Source organism: Schizophyllum commune (genome assembly GCF_000143185.2).
Source record: "Schizophyllum commune H4-8 unplaced genomic scaffold SCHCOscaffold_5, whole genome shotgun sequence".
Lineage (NCBI taxonomy): Eukaryota > Fungi > Basidiomycota > Agaricomycetes > Agaricales > Schizophyllaceae > Schizophyllum > Schizophyllum commune.
The window spans coordinates 833,475-849,981 of NW_026089542.1; the positions used below are offsets into that span (position 1 = coordinate 833,475).

The window sequence follows — 16,507 nt, forward strand, 5'->3', positions numbered from 1 at the left end:
CCGACTTTGGGAGGTTCTCCCGTCTGTCCGCGACCCTGAACGCCCGGAATTTGGGTCTTCGATCGCTCTCGTGCGCTCTCGGACCGCTGACCGCCCGCCTCACCGCCCGCCTTTCCCGTCCGTGGCGGCGCTTTGCGCCGCCGAGTCCTTCCTCCCATGTCTTCTCGTCTTCGGCGTCGATCTCACAGTAGCTGCGAGCGCTTTCGCTCAGCTTTACGTCTCCTGATCGCCGCACAAGGCCCAACGCTCGGCCTTCGACAACTAGCAATCCGGTACGCGCAGACCGCTGTAGTCGATGAGTATATGAATCTTCGCCCGGCGAGCGGGCATATACGGTACGAGCTACCCTTCATTCGGCCAGAACTCCGCGCTCACTCTGCTCTAGATTGTCTCCTTGTCGTCAAGCTGTCCCTCGCTGCTGTCAGAAGTCTTCGAAAGCACCGGGACCCGCCCTCGTCACCGCACGCCATCTTCAAGTCGAATACAACGCTGAAGCAATGCATTGTCGTCCGCCGAGCGATCATATACGGTGCGTAATGCGATTCTTGCGATCTATCCCGACGCTTACAAGTGCCCAGATCACGACGGCGCGGATGATATTCGTTCGTGGAACGAGGCTGGGAGACTCGCGGCCCAAATTCCCGTTTGCCGACTGCCGGCCTTGCCATCCCATGACTCGTATGATCACCCACGAACATACAGTCCCCCGCTTCGCACCCTCGTGCTCGCCAACCACCTCATCAAATGCTGAAGCAATGCATCTTCTTCCGCCGAGAGAGGATATACGGTGCGTCCTCTGCTTCTCATGCGAGAGCCGACAGCTCAAGAAGTTCCAGAAGTCCGCGGCGGTGGATCGACATTCGGCAATCAAGACTGGCCCTCGAAGCCTGCGCTCTCGCTCAACGACTCGCTCACGCCGTCACCGACTCGGCAGCACCGTCTTTATCGCGCCAACTCGATTGGTAGCTCGCCAGCGCCATCTGCAAGTCGTCCACCCCCTCAGCATCGCTCGACATGTCGTGCAAGCTCAATGACTTCGGCTTCACTTCAACTATTCCTCGTGACTCCCACGCGTCAAATACAGTCCCGATGCTCTCCCGTCGATTCAAGTCGTGAAGCAATAGAAATTCATCCGCCGAGCGGGGTAATGAGGTACGTGATGCGCTTCCTGCTCGCGAATTGAACACTCACTCCTCGTCTTTCCCTCCAGTCTGCAGCCCACGCCTTCGCCATGACCCTCAAGTCAATCGCCTCGCCTTCGATCTCAAGCGCGACCCTCGCCCTCGCTCTTGTTCCCAAGTGGGACCCTCGCCCTCGCTCTCACTCCCGACTGCGACCTTCACCGTCGCCTTTGCTTTCGGGCCTCGCTTCCTCTTCCACTCCCAAGCTTATCATCTACCCTCGCTTGTCGCCTCAAGTGCGACCCCTCTTCGAACCTGCCTCGCCTCAGGCTTCCGGTGCTCATCCCGAGCTGTCCAGCGATCACCCCAAGCTTACCAACCCTCCCTCAATCTCCCCGGCGCTCTCCTCCACCTCTCGAAGGTCCCCTTCACTGACCATCGCCTCCCAAACGATTCCACGGTGCCCGCATCCCTCCGAGTGATCTGTGAAGCCCTCCGAACAATATAGCAATGAATCTTCGTCCGCCGAGCGAGGTGATGCGGTCTGGGCAGCCCTACTTACCCGAAACCTTCTCGACTAGCTAGACCGGCTCTCGAGCACTTGGCTAACCCTCAAGCTTGTTGCTGAGGCTGTGAGCGTCTTGCCAAGTCCTTGAGCGCCTCCCTGACTTCCCAACCTCGAGCGCTTTCGCACTGCTTCGTCTGGCCTTCTGAACTATAGTATCCTTTGTGTCATGCTATGTACTATGCAATATGACCTTGTCTGTTTAACTCGTCAAGCTCCTTCTTGACTCACTTAGTCTTGACTCGCTTGCTCAGTCTCGACTTGCTTATTACTGACCTTGTGGCAACTCAACAAGTCTCGACTCTACTCTACCCGACTTCTGTTTCATGTGCCTTGACCCTTGACATGCTCGACTCGACCCTCGACATGCTCACCTCGACCCTCGGCCAAGTCTCGAATATGTCTACTATCTCAACATCTGCCCCATGGTCTTCTCACCTCCGTCTCGGTCTTCTCATCTCCGTCTCAGTCTTCTCACCTTCTCGCCTCTGACTGGATCTCAACCATCCCCTCAGCCTCGACCACGGCTAATCTCACCCGTTGGCTTCTCTTCTCACCTTCAACATCCAAACTCACCTCGCCCTTCTCATCTCATCCGTCAACCTCCGTTGAGACCTCGCTTACACTGTCTATCCCCCTGCGCTCCGTCCATTCTCTCCCACTCGCCACCTACCTTCTGTATCTGTGCCCGTAGCCTGTCTTGAGACTTGTACGCTCGTAGCCTGCCTTGTACTTGCACTTGTTGTGTGCATTGTGTAGAGAGACTCGTATACAGATTGTGCACTCACCTCACACTCTTCCCTTATATTCCCCACCCATGGCCAGGTCTCGATCAGCTACGGATCAGCTCGCGGAAGGTAAATGAGAGCTCGTACCACGGAAGGGAGCCATCCAACAATTGCGGTGTGATTTACCAGGCTCATGGCGTGACTTGCCGACCCTCGAACGGCCTGTGACGGGGATGAATAGCCATCGACCAACAATTATTGTATTTAACGGACAATTTGCAATGGCCAGAGCGGGGTCTGTGATGGTGGGCGCTGGTGGCAGAGGAGGGTGACAAGCAGAGTAAAATCGAGAGGAGGGGAGCGAGGAGGGGGAGGGACTAGTCAGTTGGCAGAGAGGTTGGCCTACCCACACCCTTCAATCGAGTCTTTGAACGACAAGAAACGGAGAGGAACTCGTGGCTGCACAATTGTTAGAGCCGGAGTGTCACGCTTTCCCAGCGAGTTCGGAGGGGATAGTAAAGGAATGAGTAATTGCAAAGACTTGTAACCTCGGGGACCTCTTAGTTTGGAGGATACGCTCCAAACGCACCTTGTCCGAAGGCGCTAGCTGCAGCGGATCGCGAGATAGAAAGTACAGGAGGTCGTAGATGCGAATTTTCTCACTTTTCTCCGATTAGGAAACGCGACGGTTGATGTTCGGTCACGTCACGCGGGCCGCGCAGGGTGGACCGTCGGAGGCCCGCCATCTCGACGCGGACTCGATTTCAGCTGGACTCGCCGCTCGCTCGACAAGTACCGCCAGGCTCGAACGCAGACTCGAAGCTCGCACCTACTCCCGCACCGCATCCCACTCTGCCTACACCCAACCTGTCCGTAACACCATCTTGCTCGCAGGCCCCTCCGGGAGTGGGAAGACAGCGGCGGTCTACGCCTGCGCGGCCGAGCTTGGCTTCGAGGTCTTCGAAGTCTATCCCGGCATCGGACGTCGCAACGGCGCCTCAGTCGACCATCTGGTTGGCAATGTCGGTCGCAACCATATGGTACGGCAGGCAAGGGCGGACGCGTTGGCGGGTGGCACCAAGGCCAAGAACGCTTTTGCGGCACTGATGAAGGGGAAGGCAGCCGACGAGGAGCCGCCTGCGGACGATGCCTCGCCGGCTGCAGACGCTGCCTCGCCGCCGCCTGCTTCCAAAGAGAATGGCGCAACGTTCCGGCAGTCGCTCATCCTTCTGGAAGAGGTCGACATCCTGTTCAAGGAGGACACGAATTTTTGGCCCTCCCTCGTCACGTTCATCAAGTCGAGCCGGCGCCCAGTGGTGTTGACGTGCAACGGTCAGTGATATCTCCGCCGCTAGCCCAGGGTTTGCCAGCTGATGCGCGCGCGCCTCGCAGACCTATCGATCGTGCCTTTGTGGGCCTACGACATCCCCCTGCAACATGTCCTGCATTTCTCGCGCTGCCCAGCCCCGCTAGCGACTTCTCTCTTGCAATCTCTGTGCTACAAACACGCGCGCCTGGTGCCGCGTGAAGACATCGCGCGCTTCTGCGACTCCCGGTTCGACGCCGAGGACACGCGAGCGGCTTCTGGCTGTGATCTGCGGCATGCGATCAACGCGCTGCAGCTGCATTGCACGACGCGTGCGGGGGGGAGGAAGAGGGAGGAAGAAGAGGAGCTGGATGTGTTGAATTGGGAGGATTCGGAGGAATCTGGTGGGGGAGACCCGGTCGTTGCGGCGGCTGCTCGCTCGGTGCATAGGCGGCGGCAGGCGGTGCACTCTGAATTGCTGTCATTCATGGATGCGCATGCGTGCATTCGCAGTTTGGGACAGGTGTGTCCTACCCTCGCTACGATGTCCGAACTTTCTCACTTCTTTCCTTCAGATTGACCCCTGGGCTCGTAGCGCGCCTGCCGACGATGATGAGCTGGGGCACCAGGTGCTCTTCGACCTGCCGTCGTACCCCGACGTGGACGTCGCCTTCCGCGACCGCGTGGGCGAGCTCGCGGCCACGGCGGCACGTTTGTCTGCACGCGCCGCACGTGGGCCAGGCGTGGATGTGCCGCCGTCATCGCCGCCACGTCCGCGCGCATGTTACGGTGCGCGTGCGCTGTTCCGCGCTCGCGTGGAGAACGCGGAGCGCGTCGCTCGACTGCGTGGCATCCCCGTGCTCGCTAGTGCCGGCGGGGATGAGGCACTGTTCCTTGATTACCTGCCATATGTGCGCCATATGGCTGCCACGGACGACGCGCTGGAGAGGCTCGCGATGAGCGGCGCTGGCGGCGGCGTCGCGCGCGGGCGAACGACGAGGAACAGCCTGCGCGCGCAATATGTTCGGACGGTGGATCTGACGGAGGGGCAACGGGAAGCGCTGGCAGCTACTGCGCTCGTGGGATAGAAGTGCTGGGACGGGCTATCAGGATTCATCGGGAGAAAGGATGGGAGCGGGCTGCAGTCAGTCGGGCCAGCCTGAGGCTTCGAAGCGTTGCGGATGATACCCTAGGAAACTTACCAGCACCCATTGTTACTGGTTCGAAACCGGTTTCGTACTGGTATCATACCGGACCCCCTTCAAGGGCTGAGCGGGGTCGGTACCATACCATACGCAATATGTGGCGTCGACGCTCAGTGCGACGCTGAGGCGGCTAGCAGGCTTCGTTGGACGGTTGAGGACTTTCCGTGACGTGAGCTTTCTGTTTGGCACCCTCCCTTGTAGGTAGCTGCAATGTAAACGGTTTTCCTGCAGTTCGTGATCAATTGGTGGTCACGTGTGTGCTTGATTTGCTTGATGAAGCCGCTTGCCCACGGAAAGCTCGGCGGATTCCTCTCTGCTCGGGTCTTCTGACGCACAGGCTGGCATGAAGGTAAGATCAAATATGTGGAGCAGGATATTGTACTATGCGCTTCAAGGCGAAGAGAGTGTTCATGAACGCGCGGGCAGAAAATCACGTGACGACGCCGCAGAGCGCCACAAAGTGGCAAGAAACTGTTTCCGAACCTCGTCTGGAAGGGGTCCCGCACCACTCACGGTACGAATGGTAAAGGTTCCGGGAGGTATCATCCGCAACGCTACTGTACTTCGAAGCAGGGCGTAGAGGACTTAATTTAGCCATATATGGTAGTCACGGTGGCGGCGGGCTAGAGCACGTGGCATTTTCGGGGGAGTTTGATCATGTTGGCCGCTCGTTGATTTCTTCTCTCACTTTCCATTGCCTGTCCCCGGCGCGTACAGCAGCGACGTCGCAAACGCCCACGTCCAGCTGAGCATGCAAAACGGCCTGACGAGCGCGCACGACCAGCCGTCCTCGTCTAGAGTCACGCCCCTTGCCCCGCTCGAGTACCTCCAGAACCAGCGCCGCGGTTCCATCACAGACCCGTCCCTCCACGCAGCTGCAGTCACAGCCAGCCCCAAGCAGGCATACCAATCCATACGCTACCCAGACCACTCCCAGTCAGATCCAAGAAATATGTCAGAACCGAGGCCCGCGCCATCCTACGTCTTTGGCGACGCAACGCGTATGCATCCCGCCCTTATCGACCATCGCTTCTTGGCTTACCCCATCATCTTCAGCCCGCGACGACCGCCAACAAGACCAGCACCCTTCCCAGGATCCTAGTGCGTCGTTAGATGCAGCAAATCGGGCTTCGTTGTTTACCTCTAGCGCAGGATCCAAGACTTCGACCCCCTCCGAGGGCTCGCGTGGAGACCAGCAGGCGTCCCAGTCTCGTCCAGACTATCCTTCCAGGCGCCCTTCAGCTGCCGACGCCCATCCGCCCCAGGGAACAAAGCGCAAAATGTCCGGAGACCGCAGTCCGCACCCCGGAAACGGAGAGATCGACCCCCAGTTGGTCGGCCCTGGTGGCATAACCCCTATGGACGTCGACCCCGACGCGCCCGCAGCCAAGCGCCGCGGCTCCGCCGTCGACGCGCGCATCGGTCAGCTCAACCTCAATGACCGGCGGGGATCGACTGCCGAGGCGCGCCCATGGTGGGCGGGCGAAAGGCGCGACTCGGCGCCAAGCGTATATGCGCCTGGTGTGTCGAGCGGCAGCACATACACGCTTCCTGTCGCCGGCCAGCAGTACCCTTGGGCGCCGCCGCCCGGCCAGGAGCAGCCGCCTCCGGGCACGGCTCATCCCCAACAAGCCCCTGAAGGATCACCACAGGCTGGAGGGCCACCCGTACATTCTCAAGCGGTTCATCCCGCTCACGCTACGCACCTTACCCACCCGCATATGATGATGCAGCCCGTGTATACTGCCGACAGGCGTATGTCGATGCCCGAGTCAACGACGGAGCGCGTGCTGCGTTCGCGTCAGCGCGGCTCGCAGGACGGTTTCTCGCCTGCGGAGGCTGAAGCTGCCAATGCACTCAATAATAGGCCCAAGGATCCCAATACGACGCCGTACTCGCGCTCGCCTGAGCTGCGCGTCTCGCACAAGCTTGCTGAGCGCAAGCGTCGAAAGGAGATGAAAGAACTGTTCGATGAGCTCCGGGACCAGCTTCCCGCCGATCGCGGAATGAAGGCAAGCAAGTGGGAAATACTCAGCAAGGGTGAGCACGTTTTTGCACGCGGCTGGTAGAACATGGCGCTCACGCATGCCATGTGGCAGCGATCGACTTTGTCCAGCAGATGAAGCAGACCCAGGCGGACATGGCGAGGGAGATGGAGCTCATGCGGCAGGAGATCGATGCCATGCGCGGTGGTGGGCAGCCGCCTCCGCATGCTGCCCAGTACCAGGCGCAACCGCCGCCGCATGTCATCTACGGGCAGCCTGGTATGCCCCCTTACGTGGCAGGCGCCCCGGCCCCTGCGACTGCTGTCCAGGCGCAGCCCATTGGTAGCGCCCCTCCCCAGTCGCATACGCCTATCTCGCGCCCTCCTTCGTCGCAGAACGGGTACGCGCCGTCGGGTCCTACACCCCCTGGCACTGCCGCCCCTCAACCAGCGAACGGTCGGGCGGACACTGTCCCCAGCCAGTAAATGATCCTTCACGTACTAGCATGACCTCTACTCCTCTCTTCCTTGTCGTATATCGTGGCTTGGCTTCTTCTCCCAGGTCTGGCATGCCGTTTTCGTGTTCTCTATTATTTGCGGTCCTACGTTCACTTGCGCGAAGTCGAGCCGAATACCAATTCTTTACCGTTTCGTGCTAGCTAGAACGTGATGTGTATACATGTAGCAGTATCGTTGAATTCATGTCCTTGACGTCGGCCATAAAGAAGGCCTTGTTCGCTGCTCTCAAAAGAGAACAAAGGCATGTCGGCGCGGACAGCCGGAGATTGCAGGATTGCGTCACACGGGTGACTGTTTCGCCACGCTCTTGTCATCGACCACCACCGTCTCGCGGTCCAGTCGGCTACCTTTGCTCTCTGCGCCGAGCTAGTGACCGCCGGAGTGCTGCTGCACGCTATCATTCCCCACACGACCTCAGTTTCTTTCACGAATCACGCATATACCCTACTAGAACCTCCCGCAAGTCTTCATAATGGCGCCAAAGAAACCCATCAACATCTTTCATCCCAAGAAAAAGCCCATCCAGCGGCCTAAGGAGATAGGCCCGGATGGCAAGCTTGTCGACAAATTCGTCCCCATCCTACCCTCCTCGAAGGCCAAGCCAGAAGAGGACGAGATCACACTTCCGCCAGACGACCACCCGTATCAGGACTTCAAACTCATGTCCTCTGCGCTCAATGGCTGGAAATACGACATCATGAAGCTCGACTCGCGCACGCCGATCGAGCTGACGTCGTGGGCACCGCCGATCAAGCTCAACCGTAAAGAGCTGCGCCGGGAGGACGACGGGTCGGGGTCTAACGCGCCTGTCGCGGTCGACTTCATGCGCGGGCCAGATGGCAAGCCCGTCTTCGGGCCTGATGGGCGCAAGGTCATGGTCGACGCGGAGGGCCGCCCGATCCGGGACGGCGACGGCGCGCCTGCGAAGGGCAAGGGCGCTGCGAATGGCGGGCGGAAGAAGTTCCAGAAGAAGACGAAGCAGGTGTTCAAGGTGCCCGAGGAGGTGCGCGCGCTGCGCAGGGAGGAGCGCTACCCGTGGACGCTCGAGGACTCGACCGGGGGCGAGGTGTGGGTGGGCCAGCTGGAGGACATGAACCGCGCAGAGCAGATCGGCGCGTTCATGCCCGCTGCGAACAACACCTTCCAGTTCGTGCCGGTGCACCGGTGGTACAAGTTCTCGAAGCGGCTGAAGCACTCGTTCCCCACGGACACGGCGATGGTCGAGGCGGAGGTGCGTGCTGTGCTTGTGTGGCGGAGTGCGGGGGCTGACACTCCTTGGCGTTGCAGTACCAGAAGCAGCAGAAGCGCGACCCTGCTGCCTGGTTACAGAAGGTGACGGGTCATGCACCATCAGCCGCGACCCAGGAGCTCTTCAATGCGCAGAGGGAGGGGCGGTATGTTGGCGTTGCGGAGTACGGCGAGAGTAGAGGGCCCGGTGGTCGGCGACTCCAGACGGTCAGCCGAACTACCGACTTGTTTGGGGACGGCGACGACGATGAGGACGCCGCTGCAGCTCGCCGGCGGAGGGAGGCGGAGCTAGGCGCCGATGCAGACATGGACGAAATGCTATACGAGGATGATGTCGCCGACGATGACGGACAAGCAGCCGTCGATCCTGCTGATCAGGATGACGAAGAGGCGAAGGAGGTTGAGGTTCGTATACACCCTGACTTGCGCCTTAGCGCTATCGCTGACGATCATGACAGGAGCGCCTCAAGCGCGAGTACATCCAAGCGAATAAGATGCGCGATGGTTATATCGATGCGGACGACGATGAGATGCCCACGAAAATCTCGAAGAGTGCAAAACGCATGCAGCGGATGATCCGCCAGCGCGAGGGCAATAATGCGTACGAAAGCGACGACGATGAAAATCCCTATGCTAGCTCGGTACGCGTCGTCCATGTCATGTCAGAGTAATGGGCTAACAATTTATGCAGGAAGAAGAAGAGTCGGAGGAGGAGGAATTGCTTCCTTCGCAGGCGCCTCTCACACAGCCTCCCCCCGGTCAACCGCCCACACAGCCCCCTCAAGCACCAAAGCTTGCGACTAACGGGGCGGGCCCTGCCAACGCGCCTCATGACTCTCGTCCCGGCTCACCTGTTACTCCGACGTCGCCATCTCTCGGAGGCCATTCCATCGTCGCCATGCGAGCCACCAGCCCGAAGTTTAAGCAGACCGTCCCAAGCGGCTCTGGAAGCCGAGCAGGCAGTCCTCTTGCGGGTGCAGCACGCGGTGGATCGCCTTTCGGAGGTCGGGCAGGCAGCCCCGTCGCCAACGGCCAAGCGTCTTCCAACAAGCGCAAGGCGCCAGAGGATGGGCAGTCGCCGACGCCTGGCGCGCCACCACGCACCAAGAAGCGCAAGCACGCCCCGCTTGCGCCGCTCGAGGACCGTCATGTCATCGATTGGCTACGCGAGCACGACAAGGTGACGACGCGCGAGTGCATCCAGCACTTTACACCCTACCTGAAGGACGAGGGCGTGAAGGCCCACTTCACGCGACTTGTGAAAGAAGTTGCGCAGTTGAAGGCTGGGCAATTGGTGCTCAAAGCACAATATCGCGAGCCTGGATCTGCGCCGCCGGTAACTCCTTCGGCGGCGTGAAGTAGAGATCCCGTTCGGCTGGCAGACGGGCTTGGAGGTGCGTGGTTGGCCGTGGGGGTTTTACTCGAGGCGGACTCGGGAGGCCGCCTGTGTACTCCTCGTCCATACTGCACCTTCAATTATGTGTGTGTATTATTAACCTCTTGGTTTATCGTCCGTCGCGGAAGGTCGAGTGTGTGGTTCATCTGTTCGTCCTCGCGCCTTGCCTCGACCCGGGCCGGGTGAGCGGTCAGCGAGCGGGAAGGTGAGGTTTTTGTGATCTTTTCTTATCGAGCGGACTCGCCGGGGTCTGAGACGGCTTGGGGGCGGGCTCGGGCTGCTGCTGCCCATGGTACGTTCGGGGACATGGCCGTTTTTGTGGAGTCTTTCGGTGTCGCACGGTGAGTGGACGCCATGCCAGTCTGCTCTCGAGGCTGATCGGGCGATTAGCGCCAATCAGAGCGGCGGTTCATTTTGAGTAAAAAGATATTTGATTTCCCTTGATCGAAGCCGAGTTCAAACGGATTCGGAAGACAGGGGGTGCGTCCATGCTTTTGGTAGCGCGGCGTGATATGCCCGTCCTCCGGCTGCCCCGCGCCTTGCCTTCTCCCGCCGCGAAGTGTGCTCGCAGGACTTAAAGGGCGCCCGCGCACATCTCCGCTCTGCTCATTCTCCTTTCCTCAGCGGGTCAACAGCAGATATGAAGGCATTCGGCATCGCGCAGACTATCCTCTGCGCGTCTACTGTGGCGTCCGCGCTCTTCGCCCCTACCCCAACTACCCCCCACGAAGGGCACGAGCACGTCGCTCGCCGCCGCACGGACAAGCGATGGTACCACGATGATGACCACCCGGTTCGCAGACTCTTTGTGCGCCAGGATGGAGGCAACACGGCAGAGTATGGGACTCCTGGTGCGTTCCCCCTCTCCCCCCTTCCCCCGCCCTTGCTCATTCCGCGTAGAATGGGCGCACGCATACCCTACCGGCACGCCTACCCCCGATCAGATCCCGCAGGACTGGCTCGACGCGCTCAAGGCCGCTCAGGACGCGGGCAAGATCCCGGACTTCCCGCCCACCACCGTCCAGAACGACAACCCCGTCTATCCCGAGGGCAGCGACCCCAACGGCCCAGAGATCTGCTCATCGTACTACAAGTGCCGCGCGGACGGCACGCTCTGGGACGCGCCCGAGGGCAAGTTCGGTGTTGGTTTCGACGATGGCCCCTACGATGTGCGCCCGCTGCCACCCGCTCCCCTTTGATCGCTGACGCGTCTTCGCAGGGTACGACGAAGCTCATGGACTTCCTCTCGGAGCAGCAGCAGGCCGCGACTCACTTCATCATCGGTCTCTACATCACGTACTACCCGGATGAGTTCAAGCGCATCTTCGACTCGGGCGACGATATCGCCGTGCACACTTACACGCACCCGCACATGTCTTCGCTTTCGAACGAGGACCTCGTCGCACAGTTTGGCTGGACGTTGCAGATCATCTCCGACGCTACTGGTGGCCGCATCCCGCGCTACTGGCGCCCTCGTACGTGTTGCGGCATCTCCCTTTGGTCCCCTGCTCACGGCACCTATAGCTTACGGCGATTCTGACAACCGCGTCTTCGCTATCGCCAAGGAAGTCTTTGGTCTCGAGGCCATCCTCTGGAACCAGGAGTGCGTTTCACGCTGCGCAGCTACTATCGCTTGTAACTGACTACTCCCTAGTACTGAGGACTGGAGTCTGACGACTGGCGGCACCACGATGCAGGCCATCAACTCGTCCATGCACGACTGGCTGACTGGTACGTCGAGCGCTCATCAGATGATGTGCTGAGCAGTGCTAATGAATCGTCGCAGGTCCGAAGTCGCCGGGCCTCATTGTTCTCGAGCACGAGCTTTCTTTGGACTCGGTGCAAGCGTTCATGGATGCCTATCCCGTCATGAAGGAGAACAACTGGGACCTCGTGTCTGTTGTTGACTTTGGCTCGTATGACCACGTCTACCAGAACTCGGACGACAACACCGCCGATGTCACTTCGACCTCCATCCTCGCGCCTTACGAGACTGGCTCGGCATCTGCCTCCGACGCTGAGTGAGTGGCCACTCCTGTAACAGATGATTGCGGCGCGCTAACGGGCTCCTATCAATAGCTCTACGACCAAGTCGGGCTCTGATAGCGATAGCACCACCGAGAGCGGCTCCTCCTCCACCACTGGCACGCACGGCAGCTCGTCCACCAAGGCCTCTGGCAGCGCCAGCCATGCCACCTCTGCCGCGGCTTCCGCCTCATCCGCCGCTGACACCACCGGCGACTCGAACGGCGCGCACGCCCTCCAGACCCCGCTCAACGTCGCCATCCTCTCCGTCCTCGCTGGTTTCCTCTTCGCGGCCTGATTTGGCCCGCTGCAGGAAGGACCTACTCCGTCCGCCTAGAACGCCCTCCATCTATTTATCCATCCGCTCATGAGAGATACTACCAGGACCATCATCCAACCATCTTATAACGCCCGCGCCCGAACTGTCTATCCACATACCTGCTCATAACAGCAGCCGCACTACGCTGCCTGCCCGCCCGCCCGCTGCCTACCCCACCCGCATACCTGCCCCGTTTGCCCGCTATCTACATAGTACTCTGACTATTGTAATCCTGCCGCTCCTTTTTGTCAACGTCGCCGACGAGACGCCATTACTGCCGCTGCCGCTGCCCAGTATCCTTACCGATGCTCGCACCGCACCGCACTACCCCCTTTCCGTTCGATACGGCCTACGCTACGCGCGTACCCCTATCCATCTATCTAACTGTCGGTCAATGACATTGACTTCGCTGTCGTTACTCCTCTTTCTTCGGACTTCTCTCTCGTGTCTCTAGTCTCTCTTCTCTCCTGCATGCATGGACGGTACTGGTTTGGGTTTTGCTCGCTCATGACGATACCACCGTACATGTAATTCAGAACGTAACTTATAATGCTCCCCTGTACATGTCTCTGCTTACGCCGCCTCTCTGTACATGTAGGAAGAAAAACCACGGGTGTCGGTTGTACATAGTATAATGGATTTTCCTCGACTGCATTATCTCGAATGCCGAGTCTCGATGGCGACAGTGAGGTGGGAACCGCATCAGTTTCAAAAGGCCTTCCTTTTTTGGAAATGCGATCACGCGGGTCGCGTTCGGGATTTCCCATGCTCTCATCGTTGACTTGCAACCATCATGTTCAGTCTCGAGGAGCTCAGGCCTCGAGGGTCGTGGCCGCATGGTCTCTCTCTGTACTGCCTCCAAGGCGGCTTTTACACGGAGTTCGGCGCGCACAAACCCTGGCGGCGCCAGAACCAGACAATTGCGCCAAGCGGACCAGAAGACCGAAGGCGCTCGCTCGTTTATTCGCTTTTTAGCTCTGACTCAAGCGTTTTACCCTCTATATCTTGACGTTTCTGCCCTATGAACGACCTCCTCGCACGTCTCTGCGGCGCGTATCAGGATCCGCCTCGCACCAGAACTTCGTCGGTATTCGAGTGCAATTCACGTATTCTTTCGAGCCTATCACTCCGCACTACCGTCGTATTCTTGGTGGATGTCGCACCATCTTTCCCTCAGGGACTCTTGCGGTTATTTCCTCGACAAAACGGCACGCGTCCGTTGATTTCGGCACTCTGCAAAGCCCGGGGGCTGTAATACAGATTTTGTTTGCGGGCGCCTATTGTCCTCACGACATGCGGTTGCCTTGTTGGTTGCTGACTTACTGCCTCTCGGCACCTTTTGCTCTCACGCTTCTGTTGAATAATCGCGCCGCTCTACACCAGGGCGTTGCAAGGCGTTCCCAGAGGTCGCTTGACGCTCGGTTCGACTCGTCGGGGAGTATACCCCGAGTATGCACGCTTTTCAGCCGAGTGCTGCATGTCCTTCGACAGCATCTACTCATGCACCGTGCTGACTACATCTTCGCCTAGGGTCCAGCTACATAAGCTAGTGGCGTACGTACGACGGTCCCCAACGGAGGACACTGCACATACAGCTTGCCATTGCAGCGAGCCGCCACAGTACTGCCAGGCGTGAATGCAGAAGGACGATGCCATATAGAGATGCAGATTATAGGGCTCCTCTCGCAATCCCAGGACCTGGTCAGGCGCTTGGAGTTCTCTATCGGTCGCAAGAAACCTCGCAGCGGTCCATTCTCACTCTTATTGCTATCATGACTTGATAACGGCCAAGGTGGTGAATTTCCCGGTCCTCAATGTTCCCCACCTTACTGTTCGACCTCGTCGCCGGAGGGTGCCTTTACGGCCTCGCATGCGCTGCCTACAACCTCTACATCTCCCCCCTTCGGCATGTGCCGGGCCCTTGGTACGCGGCTATCTCTGATCTCTGGCTCTGGACCTGTCTGCTCCGCCTTCGACAATGCCAGATTATCCATGGTCTCTTCGAGGTCTATGGTCCCGTCGTGCGAATTGGACCGCGGCGGGTCGCCTTCAATGATGTGGCGGGCGTGAGGAGCGTCTATTGTGTGCACAGATTCGACAAGAGCGACTTGTATAAGATGGCTCTGGAGTGAGTTATCGTCGCCCGCGCAGTGAAGTTGGCGTTGATGGCTTCGTCAGGTGCGGCCAAGACCATGCGTAGGACATTTTGAATCATGTATGGTCGTGCGCTGACTGCCTTCCATAGGTTCTGCATCCAAGAACGGGGCCCGCACGCAGCGCGGCGGAAGACCTTTGCGCAACACTACACCCAGCATCATATCTCCAATTTTCTACCTCAAATGCAGGAGCGCGTCGCCGCTTTGGTCTCCGTGAGCCCTCCTCTTCCCCCTCGCCAAGTACTACACGACACGTTACACCTTGCTGACTACAGTGACCAGATCCTAAAAACTAAAAGCGACCCGGTCGACTGCCTAACCATGTTCCACTGCCTCATGACCGATATCCTTTTGGTTGCCACATACGGCGCGCACCAAGAGGCCCTGCAGAAATGGGCATCAGGCGTGGAGGACGTCGTCTCGGAGGCCATGGAGGACTTCCCCAAGCGCGGCATGCTGGTGGGTGGCGTCACCGTGATCAGGATTGCTCGTCTCTAAGCATCTACCCATGCAGCGTAACTCACTGCCTTCTTGGTTATGGAAACTCCTCACCTACTTTCCTATTGAACGGTGGCGACGTTTCTGTGCGGCAGATGAGGTAGTGTATAAGGTACGTATGACCATAATTAAAGCGCACAATCTCGAAGCTATTCTCACGCGGTGGCCAGTTCGTTGCAGATCTCGTAGACGACGTACGCGCGCAGAAGGATGGAGGCCATAAGGGCAAGCCGCTGCCACTGGTCCAGCGCCTTATACAAAGGAGTGCTTTGTCTGACCGCGCGATTGTGGCAGAGGCTATGGGCCATACGTACGTATAAGTATTCACCAGCTCTTATATGGATTTAGGCTGATGAGGGCCGCTAAAAGGATCGCCGGGGCCGACACCACAGCGGCGACGTTGTCGTTCCTCTGCTTCAGGCTTACGCGCCGGCCGGACATTGTGAAGCGGCTCAGAGACGAGCTGGATGGCATCGAGGATGGCGGCACAGCAAGGCTGAGTATATCGGCTCTTCAAAAGCTCCCATACTTGAATGCGGTGCTGAAGGAAGGCAAGCCGCGTGCGCATCAGATATCATTTTGCGCTGACCGATATCCTCAGCCCTTCGACTTTACACCGCCGTCCCTAGCCTTCTCGAACGCGTCGTTCCCCATCTTACTAAGAATGGGGAGCCCTTCGAGCTATCGGGCTACACCATCCCCGGAGGAACGATCGTTGCGGCGCAAGTGAGTGCTCAGAAATCTATCCACAGACGCTGGACTAAAGCTCGCTACCCTGCAGTCCTGGAGCCTCAGCCGCGACCCTGCCGTCTTCCCCTCGCCAGAAGAGTTCGCGCCAGAGCGCTGGCTCGGCTGCGACCCCAACCTCCTCCACGCCCACTTCTTCCCCTTCGGCTTCGGGTCCCGCATCTGCGTCGGGCGGCACCTAGCGCTCATGATGATGCAGCTGACCGTCGCGGCGCTGGTCAGCGAACTTGATATCGAGGCGGCCCCGGGGTCGGATGAGAAGAGTATGGAGGTGCGGGATATGTTTGTGAGTAGTCGGGGATAGCGAGGGTTGCGATGAGCGCTCAAGTTGATTTGCTAGGCTATATTCCCTGCGGGATTGGAGTGTCAGGTGCGATTTGCGTCGTTCTACAAAAAGGGGGGAAGGTAGAGCTGACTGTGATTTCCAGCTCGGTTTCCGCCCCCGGCCGCCCTCCGACATGCACACCAGTGATGGGGGAAATTGACGGTGTACTTTCGAGCAGAGCTTGGTCGGGCACGACGAGGCAGTCCATCGCTTCCGAATGATGCGGTTCGAAAGGGTATTCCACCTTCGTAGCTCCAGCGCGACTACCCTAAATCCACATGAGTATGGACAAGCCACCTATCATACACGATCCTCCACCCCCTCCCCTACAATCCTCCGTCCCCTGCCCATCCCCTGCCCATCCC

The 16,507-nt window shown here is 59.1% G+C and overlaps 7 protein-coding genes across 7 annotated transcripts; all 7 read left to right on the forward strand.

Moving 5' to 3' along the window:
* Nucleotides 1-303: 303 nt before the first annotated feature.
* SCHCODRAFT_02687422 (uncharacterized protein) lies at nucleotides 304-1,603 on the forward strand (the record flags this gene model as incomplete). The annotated part of the gene is made up of 5 exons (XM_003036440.2): nucleotides 304-529; nucleotides 579-643; nucleotides 703-787; nucleotides 837-1,060; nucleotides 1,211-1,603. 5 exons carry the CDS (start codon nucleotides 304-306, stop codon nucleotides 1,601-1,603), a joined length of 993 nt encoding a protein of 330 aa, XP_003036486.1.
* A 1,848-nt stretch (nucleotides 1,604-3,451) lies between these two features.
* SCHCODRAFT_02501161 (uncharacterized protein) lies at nucleotides 3,452-4,808 on the forward strand (the record flags this gene model as incomplete). The annotated part of the gene is made up of 3 exons (XM_003036441.2): nucleotides 3,452-3,746; nucleotides 3,807-4,243; nucleotides 4,296-4,808. The coding sequence occupies 3 exons, from the start codon at nucleotides 3,452-3,454 to the stop codon at nucleotides 4,806-4,808; spliced, it is 1,245 nt and encodes a 414-aa protein (XP_003036487.1).
* A 793-nt stretch (nucleotides 4,809-5,601) lies between these two features.
* Nucleotides 5,602-7,633, forward strand: SCHCODRAFT_02747350 (uncharacterized protein). Its single transcript, XM_003036442.2, has 4 exons — nucleotides 5,602-5,926; nucleotides 5,982-6,026; nucleotides 6,078-6,965; nucleotides 7,025-7,633. Exons 1-4 carry the CDS (start codon nucleotides 5,677-5,679, stop codon nucleotides 7,393-7,395), a joined length of 1,554 nt encoding a protein of 517 aa, XP_003036488.1. The 5' UTR covers nucleotides 5,602-5,676; the 3' UTR covers nucleotides 7,396-7,633.
* An 88-nt stretch (nucleotides 7,634-7,721) lies between these two features.
* SCHCODRAFT_02250582 (Rap30/74 interaction domain-containing protein) lies at nucleotides 7,722-9,036 on the forward strand. Its single transcript, XM_050342196.1, has one exon. It carries the CDS (start codon nucleotides 7,901-7,903, stop codon nucleotides 8,762-8,764), a length of 864 nt encoding a protein of 287 aa, XP_050200418.1. The 5' UTR covers nucleotides 7,722-7,900; the 3' UTR covers nucleotides 8,765-9,036.
* Nucleotides 8,983-10,033, forward strand: SCHCODRAFT_02497817 (uncharacterized protein; the record flags this gene model as incomplete). Its single annotated transcript, XM_003036443.2, has 3 exons — nucleotides 8,983-9,081; nucleotides 9,135-9,317; nucleotides 9,368-10,033. The coding sequence occupies 3 exons, from the start codon at nucleotides 8,983-8,985 to the stop codon at nucleotides 10,031-10,033; spliced, it is 948 nt and encodes a 315-aa protein (XP_003036489.1).
* Nucleotides 10,034-10,712: 679 nt separating this feature from the next.
* On the forward strand, nucleotides 10,713-12,097 carry SCHCODRAFT_02501021 (carbohydrate esterase family 4 protein; the record flags this gene model as incomplete). The annotated part of the gene is made up of 6 exons (XM_003036444.2): nucleotides 10,713-10,923; nucleotides 10,973-11,241; nucleotides 11,292-11,547; nucleotides 11,597-11,675; nucleotides 11,727-11,803; nucleotides 11,859-12,097. 6 exons carry the CDS (start codon nucleotides 10,713-10,715, stop codon nucleotides 12,095-12,097), a joined length of 1,131 nt encoding a protein of 376 aa, XP_003036490.1.
* Nucleotides 12,098-14,088: 1,991 nt separating this feature from the next.
* Nucleotides 14,089-16,443, forward strand: SCHCODRAFT_02250961 (cytochrome P450). The gene is made up of 10 exons (XM_050342197.1): nucleotides 14,089-14,544; nucleotides 14,595-14,612; nucleotides 14,662-15,031; nucleotides 15,087-15,182; nucleotides 15,241-15,380; nucleotides 15,440-15,621; nucleotides 15,672-15,796; nucleotides 15,852-16,103; nucleotides 16,158-16,187; nucleotides 16,246-16,443. Exons 1-10 carry the CDS (start codon nucleotides 14,231-14,233, stop codon nucleotides 16,300-16,302), a joined length of 1,584 nt encoding a protein of 527 aa, XP_050200419.1. The 5' UTR covers nucleotides 14,089-14,230; the 3' UTR covers nucleotides 16,303-16,443.
* The last annotated feature ends 64 nt before the right edge of the window (nucleotides 16,444-16,507 follow it).

What these genes read in the sequence shown, in the direction of transcription:
- SCHCODRAFT_02747350 (XM_003036442.2), top strand. Translation starts at nt 5,677, where the DNA reads ATGCAAAACGGCCTGACGAGCGCGCACGACCAGCCGTCCTCGTCTAGA. An exon ending in CGTCTTTGGCGACGCAACGC is followed by an intron (nt 5,927 to 5,981) that starts GTATGCATCCCG and finishes CATCATCTTCAG; the next exon opens with CCCGCGACGACCGCCAACAA. An exon ending in GCACCCTTCCCAGGATCCTA is followed by an intron (nt 6,027 to 6,077) that starts GTGCGTCGTTAG and finishes CCTCTAGCGCAG; the next exon opens with GATCCAAGACTTCGACCCCC.
- SCHCODRAFT_02250582 (XM_050342196.1), top strand. Translation starts at nt 7,901, where the DNA reads ATGGCGCCAAAGAAACCCATCAACATCTTTCATCCCAAGAAAAAGCCC.
- SCHCODRAFT_02250961 (XM_050342197.1), top strand. Translation starts at nt 14,231, where the DNA reads ATGTTCCCCACCTTACTGTTCGACCTCGTCGCCGGAGGGTGCCTTTAC. An exon ending in GCAGAGGCTATGGGCCATAC is followed by an intron (nt 15,381 to 15,439) that starts GTACGTATAAGT and finishes GGCCGCTAAAAG; the next exon opens with GATCGCCGGGGCCGACACCA. An exon ending in GAACGATCGTTGCGGCGCAA is followed by an intron (nt 15,797 to 15,851) that starts GTGAGTGCTCAG and finishes GCTACCCTGCAG; the next exon opens with TCCTGGAGCCTCAGCCGCGA.